The following is a 23,221-nucleotide window of genomic DNA, read 5'->3' on the forward strand; positions in this document are numbered from 1 at the left end:
CATTGTTTCAGTTTACAGTAGTTGTGGATGCTTGAGTGCTTTAGTCCATGCACCACAATGAGAACGCGTGCGACTACACTCTGAGTGCGTTAGTCTGTGTACCGCAATGAGAACGCGGTTGACTATACTCCGTGATGCATCATTGTTTTAGTGGTTGAGTGGGCATGCCTGTATACCGCATGATATAGCAGGCGACTACACTCCGAATGTGTTAGTCCGTGAGCCGCATGATATTGCGGATGACTACACTTTATATTTTTAAGAAGCCTAGAGCTCAGACGAGTACTATTTGCGAACATAGACCAACATTTGACATTCTTATACGGTGGGGTATATTTTTAACGAGGCTTTCACAAGTTTGTACATTTTCTTCTGTGCTACCTACCCGAGGGTAGTGTGAGATACTATGATGCGACAAATACTATTTGTCTTGGATGAGATATTGATGGTGTATTTTTCCTTGCTAATTATTTATTTATTTATAGGATTTGGACTTGATATTTAGCGATCCACAATTTGAGATATATGGTATATATATAAGGGTTTCCTCGTTTGGATTATTTCGCTCGATGTACTCATCTCTTGTTGTAAATTTCTAAATCTTAACTCCTCTTAGATTAGGATATATGAATCATATATTTTATTATTAGTATTTTTATACACCTAACCCCCCTCCCTCCTGGGAGCGGTAGAGATGTTCTCGCTAGGGCTTTGACGCTCGTTGTTTTCATCTTTTTCAGGCAGCGAGTCAGGGGTTCAGAGAGCCGCATGTTGACGAGAAATCAACATATATTTTCGTCAATTTTAAGTAGTCAATTAGCGCTCCACAGTAGACTATTTATGAGTTTAGTTTTCTTTTAGTGATGCATTTTATTTTGAAGGCTCAGTTCTCATGTCTTTTTCAGTTGACTCTCATGTATTAGAGATTCGATGTTCTTATTCCAGTTTACCAGATGTACTCGCTTTTCTTCTGTTGGAACAAAATTATAGTTATTATTGAATGTCTCTTCTCTATATTGTGTTCCTTGTATTGTCATCTTTGATATATCTGCTTGTACCCTCACTTCTTATTTCGATATCTGCTAGAACGATATTAATATGAGGATGAAACATGTTTATGCACAGTGTTGGGTGCATGACATGTTTGACATCTTTGGGTTCATATTAGAGTGCAGCCTTGTGTGAAACCAGGGACGTCACATTTAGCTTCGACATAACTATTTGCTAATATGTCGAAATAAAAAAAATGACCAAAAATCATAGGTTATAGCTCAAGAAATTGAGAAAATTGGCCTTGGTGAAATATTTTTTCAATGAGTCAGAATGACTAAAAAGGGTCAAAATGGTGGGTTATAGCTCATGAAATGATGAAGTTTGCACGTTGTAAAATTATTTACCAATTCCTCGCAGCAACTAAAAAAATTAAATAATTGTGGATTATAGCTCTAGAAATAGTGAATTTTAAAGTCCGCAAATTTATTAGCCAATAACTAAAAATGACTAAAAATTGTCAATAATCGTGGGTTATGGCTCATGAAATCGTTATTTTGACCTTTGCAAATTTATTGACCAACGTGTCAAACGACTAAAAATGGCTAACGTTCGAGGCCTATAGCTCAAAAAATCAAGTATTTCGCTACCACAAAATTATTTGACAACAAACCAAAATAATTAGAAATGGGCAAAAATCAAGTGTAATCTCATGAAATCTTGAATTTTGACCTCTACTAAACTATTTGCCAATGAGTTGAAATAGCTAAAAATAGCCAAAAATCGTGGATTCTAGTTCATGAAATCCTAAATTCTGGCCTCCATGAAGGTTGTTGCCAATGGATCGAAATGACTAAAAATGATCAAAAATCATGTACTATAACCAACAAAATCAAATGATTTTTGTCATCTATGAAATTATTTGCCAGTATATTGAAAGTACCGAAAGTGACCAAAAACTGTGTCATACCTCACAAAGTCATGAATTTTGACCACCACAAAATTATTTGCCAATGTATCGAAACTACTAAAAATGACAAAAAAAATTAATGCTTAACAACTCATAAAATTGTGAATTTTGACCACAACAAAATTATTTGACAACAGGTCAAACTAGCTAAAAATTGCTAAAATTATTCGGTAACAGTTCACAAAATTGTTAATTTTGGTCTCTGAGGATTTATTTGTCAACGGGTTGAAATAAAAAATGGCCAAAAATCATGGGCTATAGCTAATAAAATTATTAATTTTGGTATTAGCGAAATTACTTGCTAATTTGTTGAAATGAGTAAAAATGGCTAAAAGTGGTGGGATATTATGAAATTTGGACCATGAAATTATTTACAAATGCTAGAAATGACAAAAAATGTTCAACAATCATGAGTTATAGCTCGTGACATTGTGAAACTTGGCCTCTGCGTATTTATTGGCGAACAGGTCGAAATGACTAAAATGACCAAAATTTGTGGGTTATAACTCATAAAATTATGAATTTTGGCCATCATGAAATTATTTGACAATGAGTCAAAATGATAATTTGGTCAAAACTAGTAGATAATAGCTTATGAAATCTTAAATCTTGACCTTCACAAAACCGTGAATTTCATCTGCAAAATTATTTGCCAACGGATCAAAATAAGTGAAAATGGCCAAAAATCATATATCATAGCTCATAAATCATGAATGGTGGCCTCTAGTAAATTATTATCCAATGGGTCAAAATGACCAAACATGACAAAAAAAATCCTTGGTTATATAGCTCATGAATTTATGAATTTTGACCTCCACGAGATTATTTGCAAATATATTAAAACTACTAAAAATGATAAAAAGTCGGGGATTACAGCCTAAAAATCATAAATTTTGGTCATTGTAAAACTACTTGACAATGGTAAAAATGAATAAAAATGGCAAATAATCATGGATAACAGCTCTAACATGAATTTTGGCCTGCACAAAACGATTTTCCAACATGTCAAAATGACTAAAAATGACCAAAAATTATGACTTAAAGCTTGCAAAATCATGAATTTAGTCTTTGCAAATTATGCCAATTGGTAAAAATAAAAAAAGTAAAAAATCATGGGTTATAGCTTAAGAAATCATGAATTTTATTAGTGAAATTACTTTGCATAATTATTTACCAATAGTTCGAAGCGGCAAAAGATATTCAATAATCGTAGGTTATAGCTCACAAAATCATGAACTTTAGCTACCTTGAATAAAATTAGCCAATGGCTTAGAACGACTAAAAATGGTATATAATCATGAGTTAGAACCCATGAAATCCTGCATTTTTTGCCTCCAAGAATCTATTTGCTAATGCCTCAAAACTACTAAAAATGTCCAAAAATAGCGGATTATAACTCAAGAAATTGTGAATTTTGGACTCCATGAAATTATTTGCTAGCAAGTTAAAATGGATAAAAAGTGGCAAAAAATTATAGGTTATAACGTTAAGTTGAGAATTTTGATCTCCACGAATTATTTGCTAACTAGCCAAAACAACTAAAAATAGCCAAAAAACATGTGTTATAGCTCACAAAGCCATGAATTAGGCCTTTGCAAAATTATTTACTATTGGTTCAAAATGACTAAGAATATCAAAAAATTATGGGTTTTAATTCATGAAATCATACATTTGGTCTCTCCCAAATTATTTGCCAATAGGTGAAATGAAAAAAGTGGCCAAAAATCACAGGTTATACTTACAAAATCAAGAATTTTGATCTCCATGGAATTGTTTGCCAATGCATCGAAACCAAAAAAGGGTGAAATATTATAGGTTGTAGCTCATGAAATTGTGTATTTTTGTCTCAGTGAAGCTATTTGGCAATTAGTCGAAACGATTAAAAATGGTCAAAATTCACTAGTTAGAGCTCATGAAATCTTAAACTTTGAACTGTACAAAATTATTTACTTATGCGCTGAAATGAATAAAAATGTCTAATAAGTGTGAGATGTAGCACATGAATTCGTGAATTTTTTTTCCTCGGCGAATTTATTACGCAATCGCTCGAAACGAATAAAAATGAGTAATAACCATCAGTTATGGCTTAGGAAGTTATGAATTTTAGACTCTATGAATTTATTTACCAATAGATCAAAAAAGTTAAAAATGGCCAAAAATCATCTATTATAGCTCACACAATCTTGAACTTTGGATGCTAAGAAATTATTTGCGAATGGCTTGAAATGATTAAAATTGGTCAAAAAACATGAGTTATAGCTTATAAAAACATGAATTTGTGCTAACATGAAACTAGTTACTAATTGTTAGAAATGATAAAAAATTACACATAATTGTGTGTTATACCTCATGAAATCATTAATTTTGGTCTCAACGAAATTATTTGCTAACGGGTCGAAGCGATAAAAAATGGCTAAAAAATGTGGGTTATATAGCTTGCAAAATCATGAATTTTGCTCTCTGTGGAAATATTTGCCGTTGGGTTGAAACGAAAAAGATGACAAAAAAATCATTAGTTATAGCTTATGAAATCATGAATTTTGGGCTCCATGTAATTATTTGCCAACTAGTAGAAATGACTAAAAATGGCTAAAAATATGGGTTATAGCTCGCAAAATCATGAAATAGGCCTTCATGAAATTGCTTTCTATCAATTCAAAATGTCAAAAAAATGTCCAATAATTCTGAGCTATGGCTCATGAATTCATGAATTTTGGCATCAATGAATTTATTAGTCAATGGCTCGAAAGGACTAAAAATGAGCAATAATAGTGAGTTATAACTCATGAAATCATTAATGTTGGCCTTTGCGAATATATTCACCACCAGGTTGAAAGAACTAAAAATTGGCAAAAATCTTGTAATGTAGCTCAAAAAATCCTAAATTTTCGCCTTCACCAAATTATTTGCTAACAGCTCCAAAAGTCGTGAATTGTGGCATCTGTGATATTATTTGCCAACGGATTGACATGACTAAAAATGAATAAAATGCATGGATTATAGCTCATGAAATCATGAATTTAGGACTTCCTAAAATTATTAGCCAATGGTTCGAGAGACTAAAAATGTCTAATAATTGTAGGTTGTAGCTCATGAAAACGTAAATTTTGGTTTTCATGAAATTATTTGCCAATGGGTCAATAATAAAATGGCTAAAAATTATGAGTTACAGCTCACAAAATCATGAATTTGTGTCTCCTTGGAATTATTTGCCAATGCATCGAAACAAAAAATTGTCAAAAGTCATCTGTTATAGCTCACGAAAACATGAATATTTTTCTCGACGAAATTACTTACTAATGGTTCGAAATGATTAAAAATAGCCAAAACTGTTGGTTATAGCTCAAGAAATTGTGAAGTATGCACTTTACAAAATTATTCACTAGTGCTTCGAAATGAAAAAAATATGTCCCATAGTCGTGAATTAGAGCCCATGAAATTGTTAATTTTAGCATTTGTAAATTTATTAGTCGATTGCTTGAAATGACTAAAAAAGGGTAATACATTGTGAGTAATAGCTTAGAAAATTGTGAATTCTGGCATCTGCGAAATTATTTGCTAACTGGTTGAAAAAACTAAAAATGGTAAAAATGATGTATTATAGCAAAAAAATCATGAATGTTAGAGTCGACGAAATTATATGCTAAGGGGTTAAAATGGCTGAAAATGGCTAAAAATCGTGGGTTAGCTCATGAAGTTTTGAGTTTTGGGTCCACAAAATTATTTGCCAACAGGTCAAAACGGATAAAAATGGTTAAAAATTAGAGGTTATAGCTCACGAAATCATGTATTTGGGCATATGGGAAGTTATTTATTAATTGTTGGAAATGACTAAAAATGTTTGGTAATTATGAATTATAGCTCAAGGAATTGAGAATTTTGTCCCTCGTGAAATTATTTGCCAATGGGTCGAATTGATAAAAATTGCCAAAAATTATGGATTATAGCTCACGAAATCATAAATTTTGCTCTTCATGGAATTATTTGCTAATGGTTTCAAATAAAAAAAAAGGCTAAAAGTCATTGATTATAGCCCATGAAATCGTTAATTTTGGGCGCGGCATAATTATTTGTCAACTGATCAAGCAACCAAAAATAGCCAAATATCATGGATTAAAGCTAAAAAAATCATGAATTTTGGCATTCATAAAATTATTTCCTATTGGTTTGAAATTACAAAAATAATGGTTAGTGCTTAGGAATTTGTGAATTTTTGCATGTGCAAAGTTTATTTGACAAAGGCTCAAAATAACTTAAAATAGGCAATAATCGACAGTTATAACTCATGAAATTAAGAATTGTGGCCCTTGGAATATATTTGCTGATGGATCTTTATGACTAAGAAAAGCCGAAAATCATGTATAATAGCTCACAAAATTATAAATTTTAGCCTCCATAAAATTATTTATCAATGGGTTGACTAAAAATAGCCAATAATCATGAGATCATGAAATCATGAATTTTAGCCTTCTCGAATTTATTGGCCAATGACTTGAAACGACTAAAAATGGCCAATAATCGTGAGTTATATCTCATGAAATCTTGATTTTTGGCCTTCTCAAATTTATTTGCTAACAGGTCAAAACAACTGAAAATGTCCAAAAACTATGTATTATAGCTCACTCAATTGTAAATTATGGACTTTATAAAATTATTTGTCAACAAATCAAAATGCTAAAAAAGCTAAAAATCGTGGATTGTAGCTCATGGAGTTGGAAATTTTGACCACCGTGAAATTATTTGCCAACAAGCTGATATGGCTAAAAATGGCCAAATTTTATGAGTTAGAACAAACGAGATCATGAATTTGGGCCTCTATAAAATTATTCACTAATGGTTCGAAATGACTAACAATAATAAAAAAAATTATGGGTTATAGTTCATGAAATCATGAACTTTGGACTCAAAATTATTTATCAACGTGTCAAAACAAAAAAAGGGCCAAACATTGTGGGTTATACTCTCAAAACATGAATTTTAATCTCTGTGGAATTGTTTGCCAATGTGTCAAAACCCAAAAATAATGAAAAATTATGGGTTATAGCTCACAAAATCGTAGAAATTGTAGATTTTTGTCATGGTGTAGTTACTTGCAAATGGATTGAAATGCCTAAATTTTGCCAAAAATCATTAGCTTAAGAAGTTGGGAGTTGTGGTTTCAGTGAAATTATTTACCAATGGTCTGAAATGACTAAAAATATCCAATAATTATGGGTTATAGCTCACAATATCGTGAATTTTTGCCTCTATAAATTTATTGGCTAATAGCTCAAAATGACTATAAATTGTAAAAAATCGTGAATTATAGCTCATGAAGTCATAAATTTTAGCCTCAATAAATCTAATAGATAATGGGTCAATACAACTAAAATTGGCTAAAAATAATAGCTTACCGATCACGTAATTAAGAATTTTACTCACCACAGAATTATTTGACAACAGATACTAAAAATGGCCAAGCGTTATGGGTAATAGCTTATGAAATCTAGAATTTCGATCTCTGCAAAAGTACTTGCCAACAGGTTGGAATGACCAAAAATTCATGAACTTGTGGATTTCCCCCTCCATCAAATTATTTGCCAGTAGGTCAAAGTGACTAAAAATAACTGAAATTCATGTATTATAGATCACAAAATATGAATTTTTGGACTATATAAAATTAGTTGCCAATGGATCGAAACGACTAAAAATGACCAAAAATCATGGGTTATGGATAACGATGCAGTGAATTTTAGCCTCCACAAAGTTATTTGCTAATGCATCAAAACTACTTAAAATAGAAAAAATCATGGGCAATAGCTCAAGAAATTGTGAATTTTGACCTCTATGAAACTATTTGCTAACGGGTCGAAACGATTAAAAATGGAAAAAAATCATGATTTATAGCTCATGAAATAATGACTTTTGGTCTCTATTAATTATTTGTCGATAGGCCAAAATGAAAAAATAGCCAAAATTAATGAGTTCAAAGCTCATGGAGTTAACACTTTTAGCCTCGGTAAATTTACTTGCCAATGGGTCAAAATGACTAAAAATGGCCAAAATTTTTGGGTTACAGCTCATAAAATCTCGAACTCCTCAAATTTATTTTAAAATGGCTCGAAACAACTCAATATGAGTTATATCTTATAAAATCTTGAATCTTTTCCTCCACGATTTCATTAGCCAACTGGTCGAAACGACTAAATATGGCCAAAAATAATATGCTATAGCTCATGAAATCATGAAATTGAGCCACCAGGTAATTATTTACAACAGGCATGAAACGACTAAAAGTGTCCAATAATTGTGGGTTATAGCTCATGAAATTATAAAATGACTAAAAATGGCAAATAATTGTGGGTTATATCCAAGAAAATTATGAATTTTGGCCGTCACAAAATTATTTGCCAACTAGTCGAAATGACTAAAAATCACCAAAAAATCATGTAGTAGGGATCACAAAACCTTGAATTGTGGCCTCGGATATATACTTGCTAATGGGTCGAAACGATTAAAATCGCAAAAAAACTATGGGTTATAGCTCATGAAATTATGAAGTTTGAACTCTACAAAATTATTTACAAATAGTTCAAACAACTAAAATATCCAATAATCATGGGTATAGCTCATAAAACTATGAATTTTTTCCTCTACAAAATTATTTGCTAACAAGTCAAAATAACTAAAAATAGCCAAAAAATCATATACACAAAATAATGAATCTCGGCCTACGCGAAATTGTTTTCGAACAGGTCAAATGACTAAAAACTACCAAAAATTATGGCTTATAGCTCAGGAAGTCATGAATGTTGGCCTCCGCAAAATTATATATCAATGGGTCGAGACGACTAAAAAAACAATATCTTGGCATATAGCTCACAAAATCATGAATTTGGGCCTCCAGATATTTCTTTATTTTTTTTACGAACAAGGATGGAACACCACAGAAATGTTCTAGCCTAACAAACTATCTATAAGTGCTTGTTACAAAAGTAGGACTATATCGCCAACTCAAAGAATAGGGCCTCTGCGAAATTATTTACTAATTGTTTGAAACTACTAAAAATGTCTATCGTGGACCATAGCTCATAAAATTATGAATTTAGGCATTCACATAAATTAATTGGGAGCGTTTGGCAACCATGGCGTTTTTGTCGTTTTCGTTTTTTTTTCAAGAAAAACAATAAAATGTGTTTGGTAACCGGGGAGATTTTTTGACTTGACCCTTTACAAAATCCAAAAAATAAATGTTTTTCTTAAAACACCAAAAATGTGTTTTGAGATTCGGTTTTTTCATCTAAGCCTCTTGCGCCGCTGCTGTGCGGCCGTCCCGCGCCGCCCGCCCGCCGCACCACCCGTCGCCGCCGCTGCGCACCGCTAGCCCGTCGCCGCCTGCCACCGCCCTAGCCTATCGCCCGCGTGCCGCCGTCCGGCTGCCACATCGGTCGTCCGCCGCCCGCCGCTGTCGCTGCGCGTTTTTTCATCTAAGCCGCTGCCCGTCGGTCGTCCGTCGTCACTACCCGTCGCTGCTCGTCGACCGCCCGTCGCTGTCGCCGCCTGCCGCCCCGCCGCCGCCGCCGCTGCTACGTTAGGCTGTCTGTCCCGCCGCCACCACCAAGCCGCTGCACCGCCTGCCGCACCGCGCACCGCCGTTGGCCGTCGGCCGTCGCCGCGCGCGCGGCCGCCGCGCTGCCGCGCGCCTCCAGCGTCGCCGCCTAGCCTGTCGCCGAGCTGCCCGTCGGCCGTTCCGCCGCCCGTCGCCGCGCTGCCGTTTTTTTCATCTAAGCCGTGCCCGTTGCGTCGTCGCCCCGCGCCCGTCGCTGCTCGTCGATGTCCCCCCGCGCCACCACACCGGAGCTGCCGTGCCGCGCTGCCGTCGGCCGTCGCCGCCGCCACCACCACCGCAATGCGGTCGCTGCCGCCGCCGCCGCGCCCGCCACCGCTAGCACCGCCGCCGCCGCTGCCAGTGGCCGTCGACTGCCTCTGCTCGTCGGCCAGTTCGCCGCCCCCGCCGCCGCTAGCCCCTCCGGTGGTTTCCTCCCCCGTCGTGTCCGACAGGTCCAATCCAGTCGGCGCCGCCATCCGCCGCTGCCTCGCCGCCCGCCCGCCCGCCCCTGTCGCTAGTCCGTCGCGTAGTCCGGTCTGTCGCGGCGCGCGCCTTACTGGCTGGCCGCCCGCCCTTCGCGGCTCGGCTATATAAATAATAACTATAAATGTTGTTTTGAAAACACGTTTGAAAAATAAACACCATGGTATGATGTTTTTTAAAAAAAACACTACAAAAAGAAACACTTTGGTTACCAAACACACTTGCCAATAGATCAAAATGACATAAAATGGTTAGAAGTAATGGATTATAGGTCATGAAATTGTTTGAAACTACTAAAAATGTCTATCGTGGACCATAGCTCATAAAATTATGAATTTAGGCATTCACATAATTATTTGCCAATAGATCAAAATGACATAAAATGGTTAGAAGCAATGGATTATAGGTCATGAAATCATCAATTTTGGTCTTCGTGGAATTATTTGCTAAAGAGTCAAAATGAAAATATGGTCAAAATCATAGGTTGTAGCTATTGAAATTGTCAATCTTGACCTTAGAGAAATTACTTGCCAATGGGTCGAAATGGCCAAAAATAATTAGTTTCCAGTAATGAAATAGTGAAGTTTGGATTATGCAAGGACAAAGAATTGATAAAAAGTAGACTAAAATTGCAGGCTATAGCTCATAAAATCATGAATTTTAGACTGCGCATAAGTATTTTTTATTGGATCGAAATAAGCAAAAATGGAAAATATTTATGAATTATAGCTCATGAAATCATGAATTGAACTCCGCATAATTATTTGTTATTGGATAGAAATATGAACAGTAGAAATAAATCATGGATTGTTGCTCATAAAATTATGAATTTTGAACTAGACAAAATTACTTGCAATTGGATCAAAACGAGCAAAAATGTACTAAGATCATTGATTATATCTCACGAAATCTTGAAATTGAAGTCCACATAATTATTTGTCATTAGGTAGAAATGATCGAAAATGGATAAAAATGGTGGGTTATAGTTTATGAAGTTATAAATTTTTAATCTTGCAAAATTATTTACTACTGGGCCGAAATAAGAAAAAAGTAGCAAAAATCATGAATAATATTTCATGAAATTACGAATTTTGAACTCCGCATAATATTTTAGGTTAGATCGAAACAATCGATAATGGAACAAAATCATGAATTATAGCTCATGAAATCATTAATTTGAACTGCATGTTATTATATGCCATCAGGTCAAAATGAGAGAAAATAGACAATTCAGGGATTATAGCTCAAGAAATTATTAATTTCTATCTCCGCATAATTATCGTCATTGGGTCAAAATAAGCAAAATAGATGAAAACCATGGATTATCACATATGAAATCATGAATTTTGAACTCCATATGAATATTTACCGGTGGGTCAAAAGAAGCAAAAAATGGACAAAAATCATGTATTATAGTCCAGGAAAATAGTGGAATTTTAACTTTATCTAATTAATTTCTATTCGGTTGAATACAGCAAAAGTGGACTAAACCATTAATTATAACCCATAAAATCATGAATTTAAACCGCGCATAATTATTTTTCATTGGGTCAAAACGAGCAAAAATGGAAAATAGTCGTGACTTATAACTCATAAAATCATGAATTTTGAACTCCATGTAATTATTCGTCTTCGGATTGAAAAAAAAATGACAAAAATTCTGGATTATAGTCCATAACATCATGAATCTTCAACAACAAAATATTTGTTATTGGATCAAAAGGAGCAAAAATAAATAAAAATTATGGAATAACTCACGAAATCGTGAATTTGAAAGTTCATAATTATTTACCATTAGGTCAAAATAAGCGAAGTTGTGATTAGAAAAATAATTTATAACTCATGAAGTTGTGAATTTTAAACTCTGAAAAATTACTTGCTATTAGGTTGAAATAAGCAAAATTTGACAAATATCATGAAATACCACCCTTGAAATCACGAAATTTAAACTCCATATAATTTTTTACGATGAAAAAGTTTTGAATAAAATATTTGTTGTTAGGTCATATAAGATCGTGAATTATTTGTTATTAAGTCAAAACAATCAAATTTGAATAAAATCATGGGTTATAACTCATAAAAATCGTAAAATTTTTACTTGAATAGAGCAAAAATGGACTAAAATTGTTCGTTATAGCAAACGAAATCACGAAGTTTGAATTCCATTTAAGTATAACTGATGACATCGTGAATTATTTGTTAATGGATCAAAACGAGCAAAAATAAAGAAAAATTATGGATTATATAGCTTATGAAATCGTTAAATTTAAACTCCACATAAAAAGTGCGTTCAAAGATAACATTTCACTACTTCGCATGCTAATACTTTCAAAACAACTAATAAAGGAAAAAAAATAAAGCACCGGGGAAAAAGCAATTCAGATCTGCGTTAGCAAGTAACAACTTTATTGGAGCACTGAATCAACCAAAACATAAGAGACAACCTCAAGTCCACTTAATGTTGTGCATGCTCAAAACACCCTCAGCAATTAAAAGTGCAGTCCTTCTGCAACCACCAAGCTGGCATCTGACCATAACAAAAAAAACAGCAATCAAGTTGGCATCTAATGATAATGGAGAAACGAGAAGCTTAGTTTTCTTCACTGCATCTGAAAGCATCCGGATGGGCTAGCACGATTCGAGAAATACATAATGCCTCACGTTCATTACAGAAACATATTACTTTTGCGTTATTACTTTTGGGTCTCGAGGCCTCCAAAGCCCCAGCCTGTATTTGTGTGCATATGTCAATATCAACTTCCTCTGCATCACCAAAAACCAAGACAGAGATCAGCAAGAACACATTGAATATAAATTGTAGTTTATGAACCTCATTAAATTTTTTGAGGTAGTCATGCGGCCCCTAACCTTTTGATACAAGTGTTATCATTTAGATCTTGAACTTAAGGAAATAGAGAAAATCGTTCTATTGTCGCTTTTGTTGTAGCAAGTTTATTTCATTTGTTTGCATGTCCACATAAGATCAGTTTGTTGTCCATCCGCTTGCCTACTCCAGAAGGGGAAGCTACAAACTATAACTTCCGATTTAAAAAAACTTCAATACTAGGCAACACCATTTGTACCAACAGCCAACCTACTACCATACTAGCTACGAGAACTAGACTTACAGCTTATAATAGAAAAATCAGGTTAAGTTTGCCGGTACAAAAACCTGTCAATATAGTCCTGCAGTTTAAAATGGTTCGTCTGAAATTCCCCAACCCTTGAGGGTTCACAAAGAAAACATAAGCTGAGAGATCGCAAGATCATTTATAAGGCATAATGAACACAAGACGAACCGATATGGTAAGATGTCTATTGTTACTTTATTTAAAAGATAAGAGTCTTATATATGAAGTGTTATTGAATATAAAATGCCCAAAAAAACAACTGAGAGCATTCCCAAATTTCAGCCATTTGATACTAAATTCACAAGTTTCCATCCCTCCTAAGTTATTTATGCATACTCCAAAATTAATCCATAATTTTAACCATTTTTGACAATAACACGTGATTTTGCCCATTTTTGGGTAAACCACAAATTGCCGCCACATGTAGAATATATTATGTGCACTCATATATTGCCAAATTTTTGTGGACTACAATCCATGAATTGGCCGTTTAAACCAAATCACAAATTGCCATCATGGGAAAAAAATTTTAAGCGTACTCTGAAGTTCCTGAATTTCTAAGGACTAAAACCAATGGTATGGCCGCTTTAACCAAATCAAAAGTCACCAGCTCGCATTGAATAGTTTGTGCCTCCTATAAATTCTAAAATTTCTGTGGACTATAACCATGATTTTAGTTGTTTCTCGACCAAATCACAACTTGTCGTGCCACATAGCTTATTTTGACCGTATTCCAAAATTCTCAAATTTTGTGGACTATGACTCATGATTGTGGTCGTTTTCGATAAATGTCAAATTGCCTTCCACATGGAATATTTTATGCATATTCTAAAATTCTTGAATTTTGCAGACTATAATCAATGATTTTGGCTGCTTCCGATGAAATCACAAATGCCATCACGCATAGGATATATTATGTATTCTAAAATTTCTGAATTTTAGTGAACTATGATTAATGAGTCAAGATTGTGGTCGTTTTCAGCCAAATCGCAATTTTCCCTCTAACATAGAGTAGTTTGTGTACACTAAAATTCGAGAATTTATGTGGACTATAACTTATAATTGTGCACGCTTTCGACAAAATGACAAATGCTATTGCTACAAAGTTCTTGAATTTTTGTGTACTATGACTCATCAACATGGTCATTTTCAACCAAATCACAAATTGTTGTGCTCCCGCATAATATTTTATGTATACTCCAAATTTTCTAAATGTCTATGAATTATAACCCATAATTTTGGTTATTTGAAACTAAATCACAAGTTTTCGCCTATCATAAATTATTTAATGCGCACTTCAAAATTAATCGATAATTTTAGCCATTTTCGACCAAAACACAAGTTGAATTTATATGGACCGTAACAAATGATTTTTGTCTAAATAAAGAATTGCCGCCCCACACATCTTTTTTGGACTATAATCCATGTTTTTGGTTGTTTAAACTAATTGTCAAGCGTAAATATTTTATGTGCATTCCAAAGTTTTCAAATTTTCATGGAATAAACCGATGGTATTGGTGGTTTTTAACCAATCACAAGTCGAATATGGTAAGGAAAGTTAAGGAAAAATATAGTAACTTGTTTGGGAGTTATAGTAAAGAAAATGGAATAGGACTTATTTTAATTTGTTTGGGAGTTTTAATAAGGGGGGGTAAGGGAAGGAAATTCATGTAAATTACATAATTAACCTCAATTTTTGTTATATTATTAGAGAGCAAAATAGTCCTAATAAAATGATTTTTTTTATGGTAGCTCCTTTTCGCTTTGTTACTGTCCAAATTAAGGGGAAAAGGACACTATTTGAGGGAAACTTCTCACCTCAGCTACTCTTCACTCCCATCCATTACCCCACTCAAAAGAACTTCCAAACAAGTTTAACTCTTCCCCTCTCCCTCATTACACCCCACCCAAACACAGTGTAAGGAAAAATATAGCAACTTGCTTCGGAGTTATAGTAAAGAAAATGGAATGGGGCTTATTTCACTTTGTTTGGGAGCTTTAATAAGGGAAGGAAAGCGAAGAGAATTCATGTTAATTACATAAATAACCTCATTTTTTGTTATATTATTAGAGGGAAAAATAGTCCCAATAAAATAATTTCTTTTATGTTAGTTCCCTTTCCATTGGTTACCGCCCAAATTGAGAGGGAAAATGCCACTATTTGAGTATTTTATGCCTCTAAAAAATTCTCAAAATTTCTATGGCCTATAACCACGATTTTGGGCGCTTCTGATCAAATCACAAGTTTCTATTCTTTATAGCAAATTTTATGCATTATCTCCAAAATTCTTATACTCTTATAGATAATAACTCATGATTTTGATCATTCTCGACCAAATCACAAATTGACGTGTCACATAGCTTATTTTATGTGTAGTCCAAAATTCTCGAATTCTTGGAGATTATAACTCATGATTGTGATCGCTTTCGATAAATGACAAATTGTCTTCCACATTGAATATTTTATGCATATTCTAAAATTAACGAATTTATGTGGACAAATTATTTTCAACAAAATCATAAATTGCTATGACATAGAATATATTTTTTTATTTTAAAATTTCTGAATTTCTGTGAACTACGGCTCATTATAATTGATTTCAAACAATTTACAGATTGTCTTACACTATGTTTGGATGGAGTGTAATGAGGGAGGGGAAGAGTTAAACTTGTTTGGGAGTTCTTTGAGTGGGGTAATAAATAGGAGTGAAGAGTAGTTGACGTGAGAAGTTCCCCTCAAATAGTGACTTTTTCCCCTCATTTAGGCGGCAACCAAAGGAAAGGGAACTAACATAAAAAAATTATTTATTAGGGACTATTTTGCCCTCTAATAATATAGCAAAAAATAAGGTTATTTATGTAATTTACATGAATTCCCTTCTTTTACCTTCTCTCATTAAAACTCCAAAACAAAGTGAAATAAGTCTCGTTCCATTTTCTTTAATATAACTCCCAAACAAGTTACTATATTTTTCCTTAACTTTCCTTACCATTTATTACTTTCCCTCAATATTTTAAAAAACCTCCGCCTAGCCCGCCTAGGCATATGCGGTACCTAAGCCGCCTACCTAGTACCTAGGTGGTATCTAGGCTGCCACCTAAATTTTGAGAGCGTCTAGGAAAGCAAACGTAGACTGCACTCTTTAGGTCTTGATTGTGATTTCTTCTGTTAGAGTCTTCATGTCCTTCAAACTCTTCCAGCCTCCAATTATGAACACCTCTTCTGCCTTCTCCGACCTTCAGTAAAACCTCCTCCCCCACCACTTAACGAAGAAAGAAGTCTAACTAGGCGTCAGTCCAACACCTAAGCTTTCCATAATATTAGTATTTATTATCAATTATTGTAATTAAAATAAAAATAGGAAAACCGCCAAGACTCTAGGTGTCGAGTTGAACGTCTAGGCTGCCTAGCGCTTTCTGTAACCTTGCCCTCTCTTCCCCAATTACACGTACATTTTCTTCCCCTAATAAACTACCAAACATAGTATTAGCATATAGAATATTTTATGGGTACTACAAAATTACATAATTTCTGTGGATTATATAATGGATGAATGTGGTCACTTCTAAATTAATCACAAATTGTTGTCAGGCCCATCAAGCATAGAATATATTGTACTTTATAGTTCTTGATTTTTTGTGGATTATGTCTCATTAGTGTGGACATTTTTGATTATATTTCAAATTGTCGTCCCGCATAATATATTCTGTGTATGTCTATTCCAAAATTCCCAAATTTATGTGGACTATATCTTATGATTTTTGTCGTTTTAGACCAAATCACAAATTTTCGATTCTCGTAAATTATTTCATGCATACTTTAAAATAGGGTTTTTTCATAGAAACCACATTTAAAATAGGGTCATTATACAGAGATCATCTTTGTTTTTCAATTTATACACAAACTACCTTTAAAGAGTTATTTGTTGCAATCAATCACTTGGGCCTACTATTTAGGTTTTTTCGGCTAATTGTTCCCACCTAACCTCCATTAAGGATATCTCTCTAACATACTTGGTATTTGACAACTAATTATTATAGTAAAACCAAAAAAACATGAATTAAAAGTGAGTCCATGTGGTTGATTGAAATGGAAAATTCATTTAAACGTGATTTATACAAAATGACAATCAAAGGTGGTTACTCAAGAAGACCATATTTTAAAGGTGATTTCTATGAAAAAAATTCTTAAAAATAATCCATAATTTTGGCTGTTATTGACCAAAATACAAATTGGAAATTTTTTTGGATAATAATACATGATTTTAACTATTTTCGACTAAATCACAAATTACCACCACGCGCAAAATATATTACGTACACTCAGAAATTGTTAAAAAAAAATTTGTCAACTATAATCCATGATTTTAGCCATTTAAACAAAATATCAAATTGTCGTCACGCCCAAACTGTTGTGTACTCCAAAACTCATGAATTCTGATGGAACTAGAACCAACGATTGTGACCTGCTTTGACCAAATCGTAAACTGCAGGTTCACATAGATAATTTTACACCTCTCCAAACTTATGTGGATTATAACTAATGTTTTTGGCCGTTTCAACCAAATAAAAAATTATCATCCCACTGAACTTATTTCTGTTGACTAGAACTCATAATTGTGGTCGTTTTCGACAAATCAAAAATCACCTCTCCACATGAAATATTTATGCATATTCCAAAATCTCGAATTTCTATGGACTATATAACCAATGATTTTGGTCCTTTTTTATCAAATCACAAATTGTTATCACACAGAATATATTTTGCATATTACGAAATTTTTGAATTTTAGTCAAATATAGCTCAATTGTGATCATTTTCAACAAAATCACATTGTCTTCCCACGTAAAACTTTGTTTTTTATTTTTTTATTTGTGCTTCAAAATTCTAGACTTTCTATGGGCTATATAACCAATGACTATGCATGCTTTCAACCATATTACAAATCGCTATCAAGCATAGAATGTATTATAAGTAGTCCAAAATTCCTGAATTTTGCGAGCTATGACTCACCATCATGGACATTTTCGAGTAAATTACAAATTGTCATCTTGTATAATATATTCTCTCCGTATTAAAAAAGTTCTTGAATTTCTATGGAATATAACCCATGATTTTTGTAATTTCTGAGCAAATCATAAGTTCTCATACCTAATAAATTATTATTTAATGCGTACTTCAAATTAATTCATGATTTTGGTCATTTTCGAGTCGAATGTTTTAAATGTCGGATGTCGAGTTCATGCCGGACGGCTAAAATTCATGTCGGATAGCGAAAATCGGGGATATGTCGGGAGACCTAAAAAAATATAGGATGGTCATATCGGATGGTGTGCATATGTGTAATATAAATATCATAAAATCTAAATAAACCTAAAAAAATCTATTCTCTAAACATATAAAAGAGTAAATAACTTATGATGCTTAGGGTTGATGTTGAAGGAAAGAGATGAGAAATCCGATATTAGCGATTAAGAGAGAATATCGCCTGATATTGATGTCGAATGAATACCTCGGAGAAGAAACCGATGAGATGTCGAAGGAGAAAGAAAAGATGAGCGACGAATATTACTTTGGTCTTTTTTTTTCATTTCCCGTAACTTATCAATTTTTGTCTTTGAAAATAATATGAAGACAGTCAAGAATTTAAACTCAAACCTGATTAGACAAACATAAACCAAAAAAATAAAAAAAAGTTTAACCAATTTTTCAGGCTAAAAAATCGGCCAACATATCACCCGACATATCCGCCCGACATATCCGACATATCCGACATATCGCCGATATATCCGATATGAACCCTAAAAACGCAATACGCATTGAAAAGCTTCATATCGTGTCGGTTGGCCCCTAAATCCGACATGTCGAACATATCGGCCGACATTTAAAACATTGTTTTTGACTAGAATACAAATTGTTAAATTTCTATGGACTATAAACAATGATTTTGGGCATTTCCATCCAAATCAAAAACTACCTCCGCATATAGTACATATTACTTGTTTTTAAAAATTGTTGAATTTTTTACTACAATCCATGATTTTGACTATATAAACTTACTCACAAATTGCTATCACGCGTAAAATATTATGTATACCAAAATTCCTAATATTTTGTGAAACCCACGATTGTGATCGTTTTTTACCAAATCACAAGTTGCCTGGTTGCATAGATATTTTATTTCTCTCTGAAATTCCCAAATTTCTATGGGCTACATGAACTCATGATTTTGGTCATTTCATCCAAATCACAAATTGCCATCCCGCGTAGCTTATCTTATGATTGTCCCAAAGTTCCTGAATTTGTGTGAACTATAACTCATGATTGTGTCATTTTTTATAAATCAGAAAATCATCTTCATGCATGGAATATTTGGTGTATTCCGAAATTTTCAAATCTCTATAGACTATAACTATGATTTTGGCTATTCTCAATTCCAAAATTTCTAAATTGTTATGAGCTATAACTCATGACTGTGGTCGATTTCAACCGAATTACAGATTGTATTCACGCATAGAATATGTTATGCATAATTACATACTAAAAAGTTGTAGAATTTTTGTGGCCAATAACATAAGGTTCTTGCTTTTGACAAAATCACCAATTGCCGACACGAATAGAATATAGGGTTATTTGCGAATAGACCCCATGCAGTTCACCCAATTGCGGATAGACTTCTTGTAGTTCTATTTGTTGTGAATAGACCCCCTGATCCAAATGTGAATACACCCGCTTAGTGAACTTTTTCAATGCTTTTAAAAGTTAAAGAATTAGCAATTGGAGGTCTATCCTGACCAATAAAACTATAAGGGTATATCCGCCTCAAACCTTTTTTAACGATTTTAACGATCGAAAAAATTCATTTAGGGTGTTTATTCGCAATTAAATGATACTACATGGGATCTATTCACAATTACCTCAAAATTTATGAAAGTTCTGTGACATATTTACACAACCATTATTTTTGGTGAGGTTTTGACATGGCTCAAATTGAAGACTATCATCCTTGCCATAACTTCAAACCTCTAAAATACATAAACATTAACATATTTGCACAACAACCATTATTTCATGAGAAACTCAGACATGATATAAAATTTGGGTGAAGTTCCTACAAATGTCAGCACTTAAGAGTGTGATTGGTTTTCACCAAAATTTGGAAGTCTTAGTCTATTTATGGTCCTATAGATGAAGGAAGGCTCGAGTAAGAGATCACTTGAAAGCTATGTTATTTAGGTACTTCTATCATGAAGTCTTACCCATACCTGACACTTCCCATACTCGTAGCCAAACCCCACACTTCTTGGAAACTCCTTAGACATATGCATACATCTATTCAAACGTGTACACAATTATGCAATACATATTCAAATTTAAAACACTTGTAATATACTTCTCGGATAAATATTCTACACACTACATATATTTTTTGAAACTCATTGGACAATAGTAAAGTTCATTTCAGTCTTAAAAACGATTTCAAAGGATCATTTGCTTATCTAGCTTAGAAACTATGATACAGCTTGTGTTTCGATCGTGTCCCCTTACCCTATCTTATATAAATCCGATGTGTCTCGTACAAGCAATGTTTTAAATATCGGCCGATAAGCCAATATTATCTGCAATTTATCAATTTTTAGGGCCTTCCACTATGATAAGTTTCATTCTAAATCGGTTGTCGTTTTTGGATGTTTATCGTCAATAATGCGGTGATAAAATGAGTTATCAGCTGATATTGTCGGCCCAAAAAATAGAATTATCTGCCTTTGGTTTGAGTTTAGATTTCGAGCAATAGACACCTATTCAATGCACTTTAAACTCGACCCGACCTGAGTTTTTACCGTTGATTAGTGATCCAAAACATAATTATCTACATTTTGATATGTTTATATTTTTTTTTAAGTATGGTTATATTATATTTTAGAATATTATATTATGCACATCACTATCCAGTAATGTCACTCTGATAAATACTACTTATCCCCGATATATCCCTGATATCCGCTATCTGATATGAATTTTGACCGTCTGATAAATCCTCGATGATCAATATTTAAAACCTTACGTACAAGCACCCATACTAACACCCGTATCCATGCAACTTAGCTTAAAAGTATTACTAACATGAAGAATCAAAGACAATGGACAGATAAAAAAACACTTAAATTTTTAGAACTATAAAAACAAACAGGGAGGTCACTATAGTGATTGGTGAGACATCACCACATGGATGACTCCAAATTGTTTGAATGAAAGCCTTATATTGCCTTTTTTTAATAATGATAATGAACTTACAAATCGTTATTACATTTAGCTAACTCATAGTTTATAAGTGAACGACTACTCTTAATATCTATGAAAACTAATTCAAAAGAAATGATCCATTTATCTTGTCATCCACAGGAAAGCATTTTAAGCTCTCATCCCCTTCCCTATTGTAAAAAAAATGTGATTCAAGTCAAATGGGTTAGATATAATTCATAATCCTTACCCATTTCTTTAAATTAAAGAAAACCAATCATTGGCATTTAATCCATTCATCCAACATAGTGCTAGTAATAAGTAATAACATTATCGAACAAATACTGAGTAAACCAATTTTCCAAAAAGAAAGAAAGAGGTAAGCAGAAAAATACATGTTTGCAGGGGATGCCAAGTTTCTTAAGCCGTAAAGTTCTCGTTTCTAGAAGCTTCTGGATGTCCCCGATCTCTGCCTCCAGCTTCGCCACGTGCGCCTCTACTCCCCTCCCAACTCCATTCAAAAACTCAGGTATTCCAACCTTTGCTGCTTAGATTGAGAGGGGAAAACATCAAAGAAATACAAAATCTAATTTTGCAATTAATTTCATTATGTAAAACTCCATGAAACAAACCCTAACCTTATCAACTAAAACCCTACAGAACCCCCAAATGTATCAAAACCCTAAAACCCTAGAAGAAAAACCCTAAATTCGCAAGATTCACATACAAAAACGGTAAGAATCGAACCACTGCCAATCAAACCCTATCTAAAGAACCCTCTTTACCGATCAAAAATCAAAACCCTAGTTCTTCCAACGAATAAAGAAATGAGAGAGAAATGAAGGATTATAATACCTAGGTAATAGGATTGACTGTAAGATCTAACGGCGCAAAAGCATTGAGGTGACGGAGGGGTAACGGCCGCTCGGCAGCGGCGAGCAGTTGCTTTAAAAATCGCGCCATCACGAAATGGAGAGCAGAATAGAGCTCGGAGGTGAATATTTGCAAGAAAAGCAAGGGTCTTGTAATTATGGGCCTAAACCGGGCTCTTGAGTTGGAGCGCGAGTTTGTTTTGGGCTTCAAAGATATTAGCTCTTTGATGCATTTGTCATGTTTCCTACCGACTTTAACGGCTTGTTTAGGAGATCGCTAATGGCCTATTTGGATGGAGGGTAGAGAGGGGAAAAGGAGGAGAAATCTAATTTTAATCTTGTTTGGAAGTTTCATTTAGAAGGGTAGAAAAGAAGAATAGGGGAAAATTTGAGTCAAATTCAAGAAGAATAGGGAAAAATTTGAGTCAAATTCTTACACCCCAAATTAGGGTGTAATGAAGAGAGAGGCAAGGAAGGGGAATTTTTCCCACTCCTTCCCTTCCCTAATGGCCTGTTTGAATTGAGGGGAATAAGGGAGAAGGAAAGTTAGGGGAACCATTCACTTTATTTGGAAATATTTAGGAGGTGAAGTTATTCACCCTAGTTCCCCTTTGTTCACCCCTTAATAGTATAAAATTTGTTACCCCCTAAATTAGGGTGCAACCAAGGGGAAGAGAACTTCCTTCCCTTCCCTTCCCTTCTCTCACCTAGTTTCTCTTAACTTCCCTTAATCCCATTGAAATCCAAACACACCCTAAGTGAACTACCAAACATATCATAAGGGAAAGGAAGGAAGGTTAAACTTTTCCTTCCCTTCTCTTCTCTAACTTTTGTTCCTCTACCCTCCTAATAGAACTTTCAAACAAGGTTAAATTCAAATTTCCCTTTCCCTTCCCTCCTCTATCCTCCATCCAAACACACCATAAAGGAATATATATATATATA

At 34.0% G+C, this 23,221-nt stretch overlaps 1 protein-coding gene across 1 annotated transcript in view; it reads right to left on the reverse strand.

Annotated features, from left to right (window-relative positions):
- The window catches only part of LOC109840071, a 12,988-nt gene continuing 2,055 nt past the window's right edge, over window positions 12,289-23,221 (reverse strand). The window contains exons 2-5 of the mRNA XM_020408572.1: window positions 22,260-22,440; window positions 21,800-21,948; window positions 12,729-12,794; window positions 12,289-12,558 (exon numbers count right to left, since the gene is read on the reverse strand). Of these exons, the coding sequence (XP_020264161.1) occupies window positions 12,514-12,558; window positions 12,729-12,794; window positions 21,800-21,948; window positions 22,260-22,440 (441 nt within the window). The 3' untranslated portion in view covers window positions 12,289-12,513. The remainder of the gene's footprint in view (window positions 12,559-12,728; window positions 12,795-21,799; window positions 21,949-22,259; window positions 22,441-23,221) is intronic.

This window comes from Asparagus officinalis, chromosome 5 (assembly GCF_001876935.1).
Source record: "Asparagus officinalis chromosome 5, Aspof.V1, whole genome shotgun sequence".
NCBI classification, from domain to species: Eukaryota; Viridiplantae; Streptophyta; class Magnoliopsida; order Asparagales; family Asparagaceae; genus Asparagus; species Asparagus officinalis.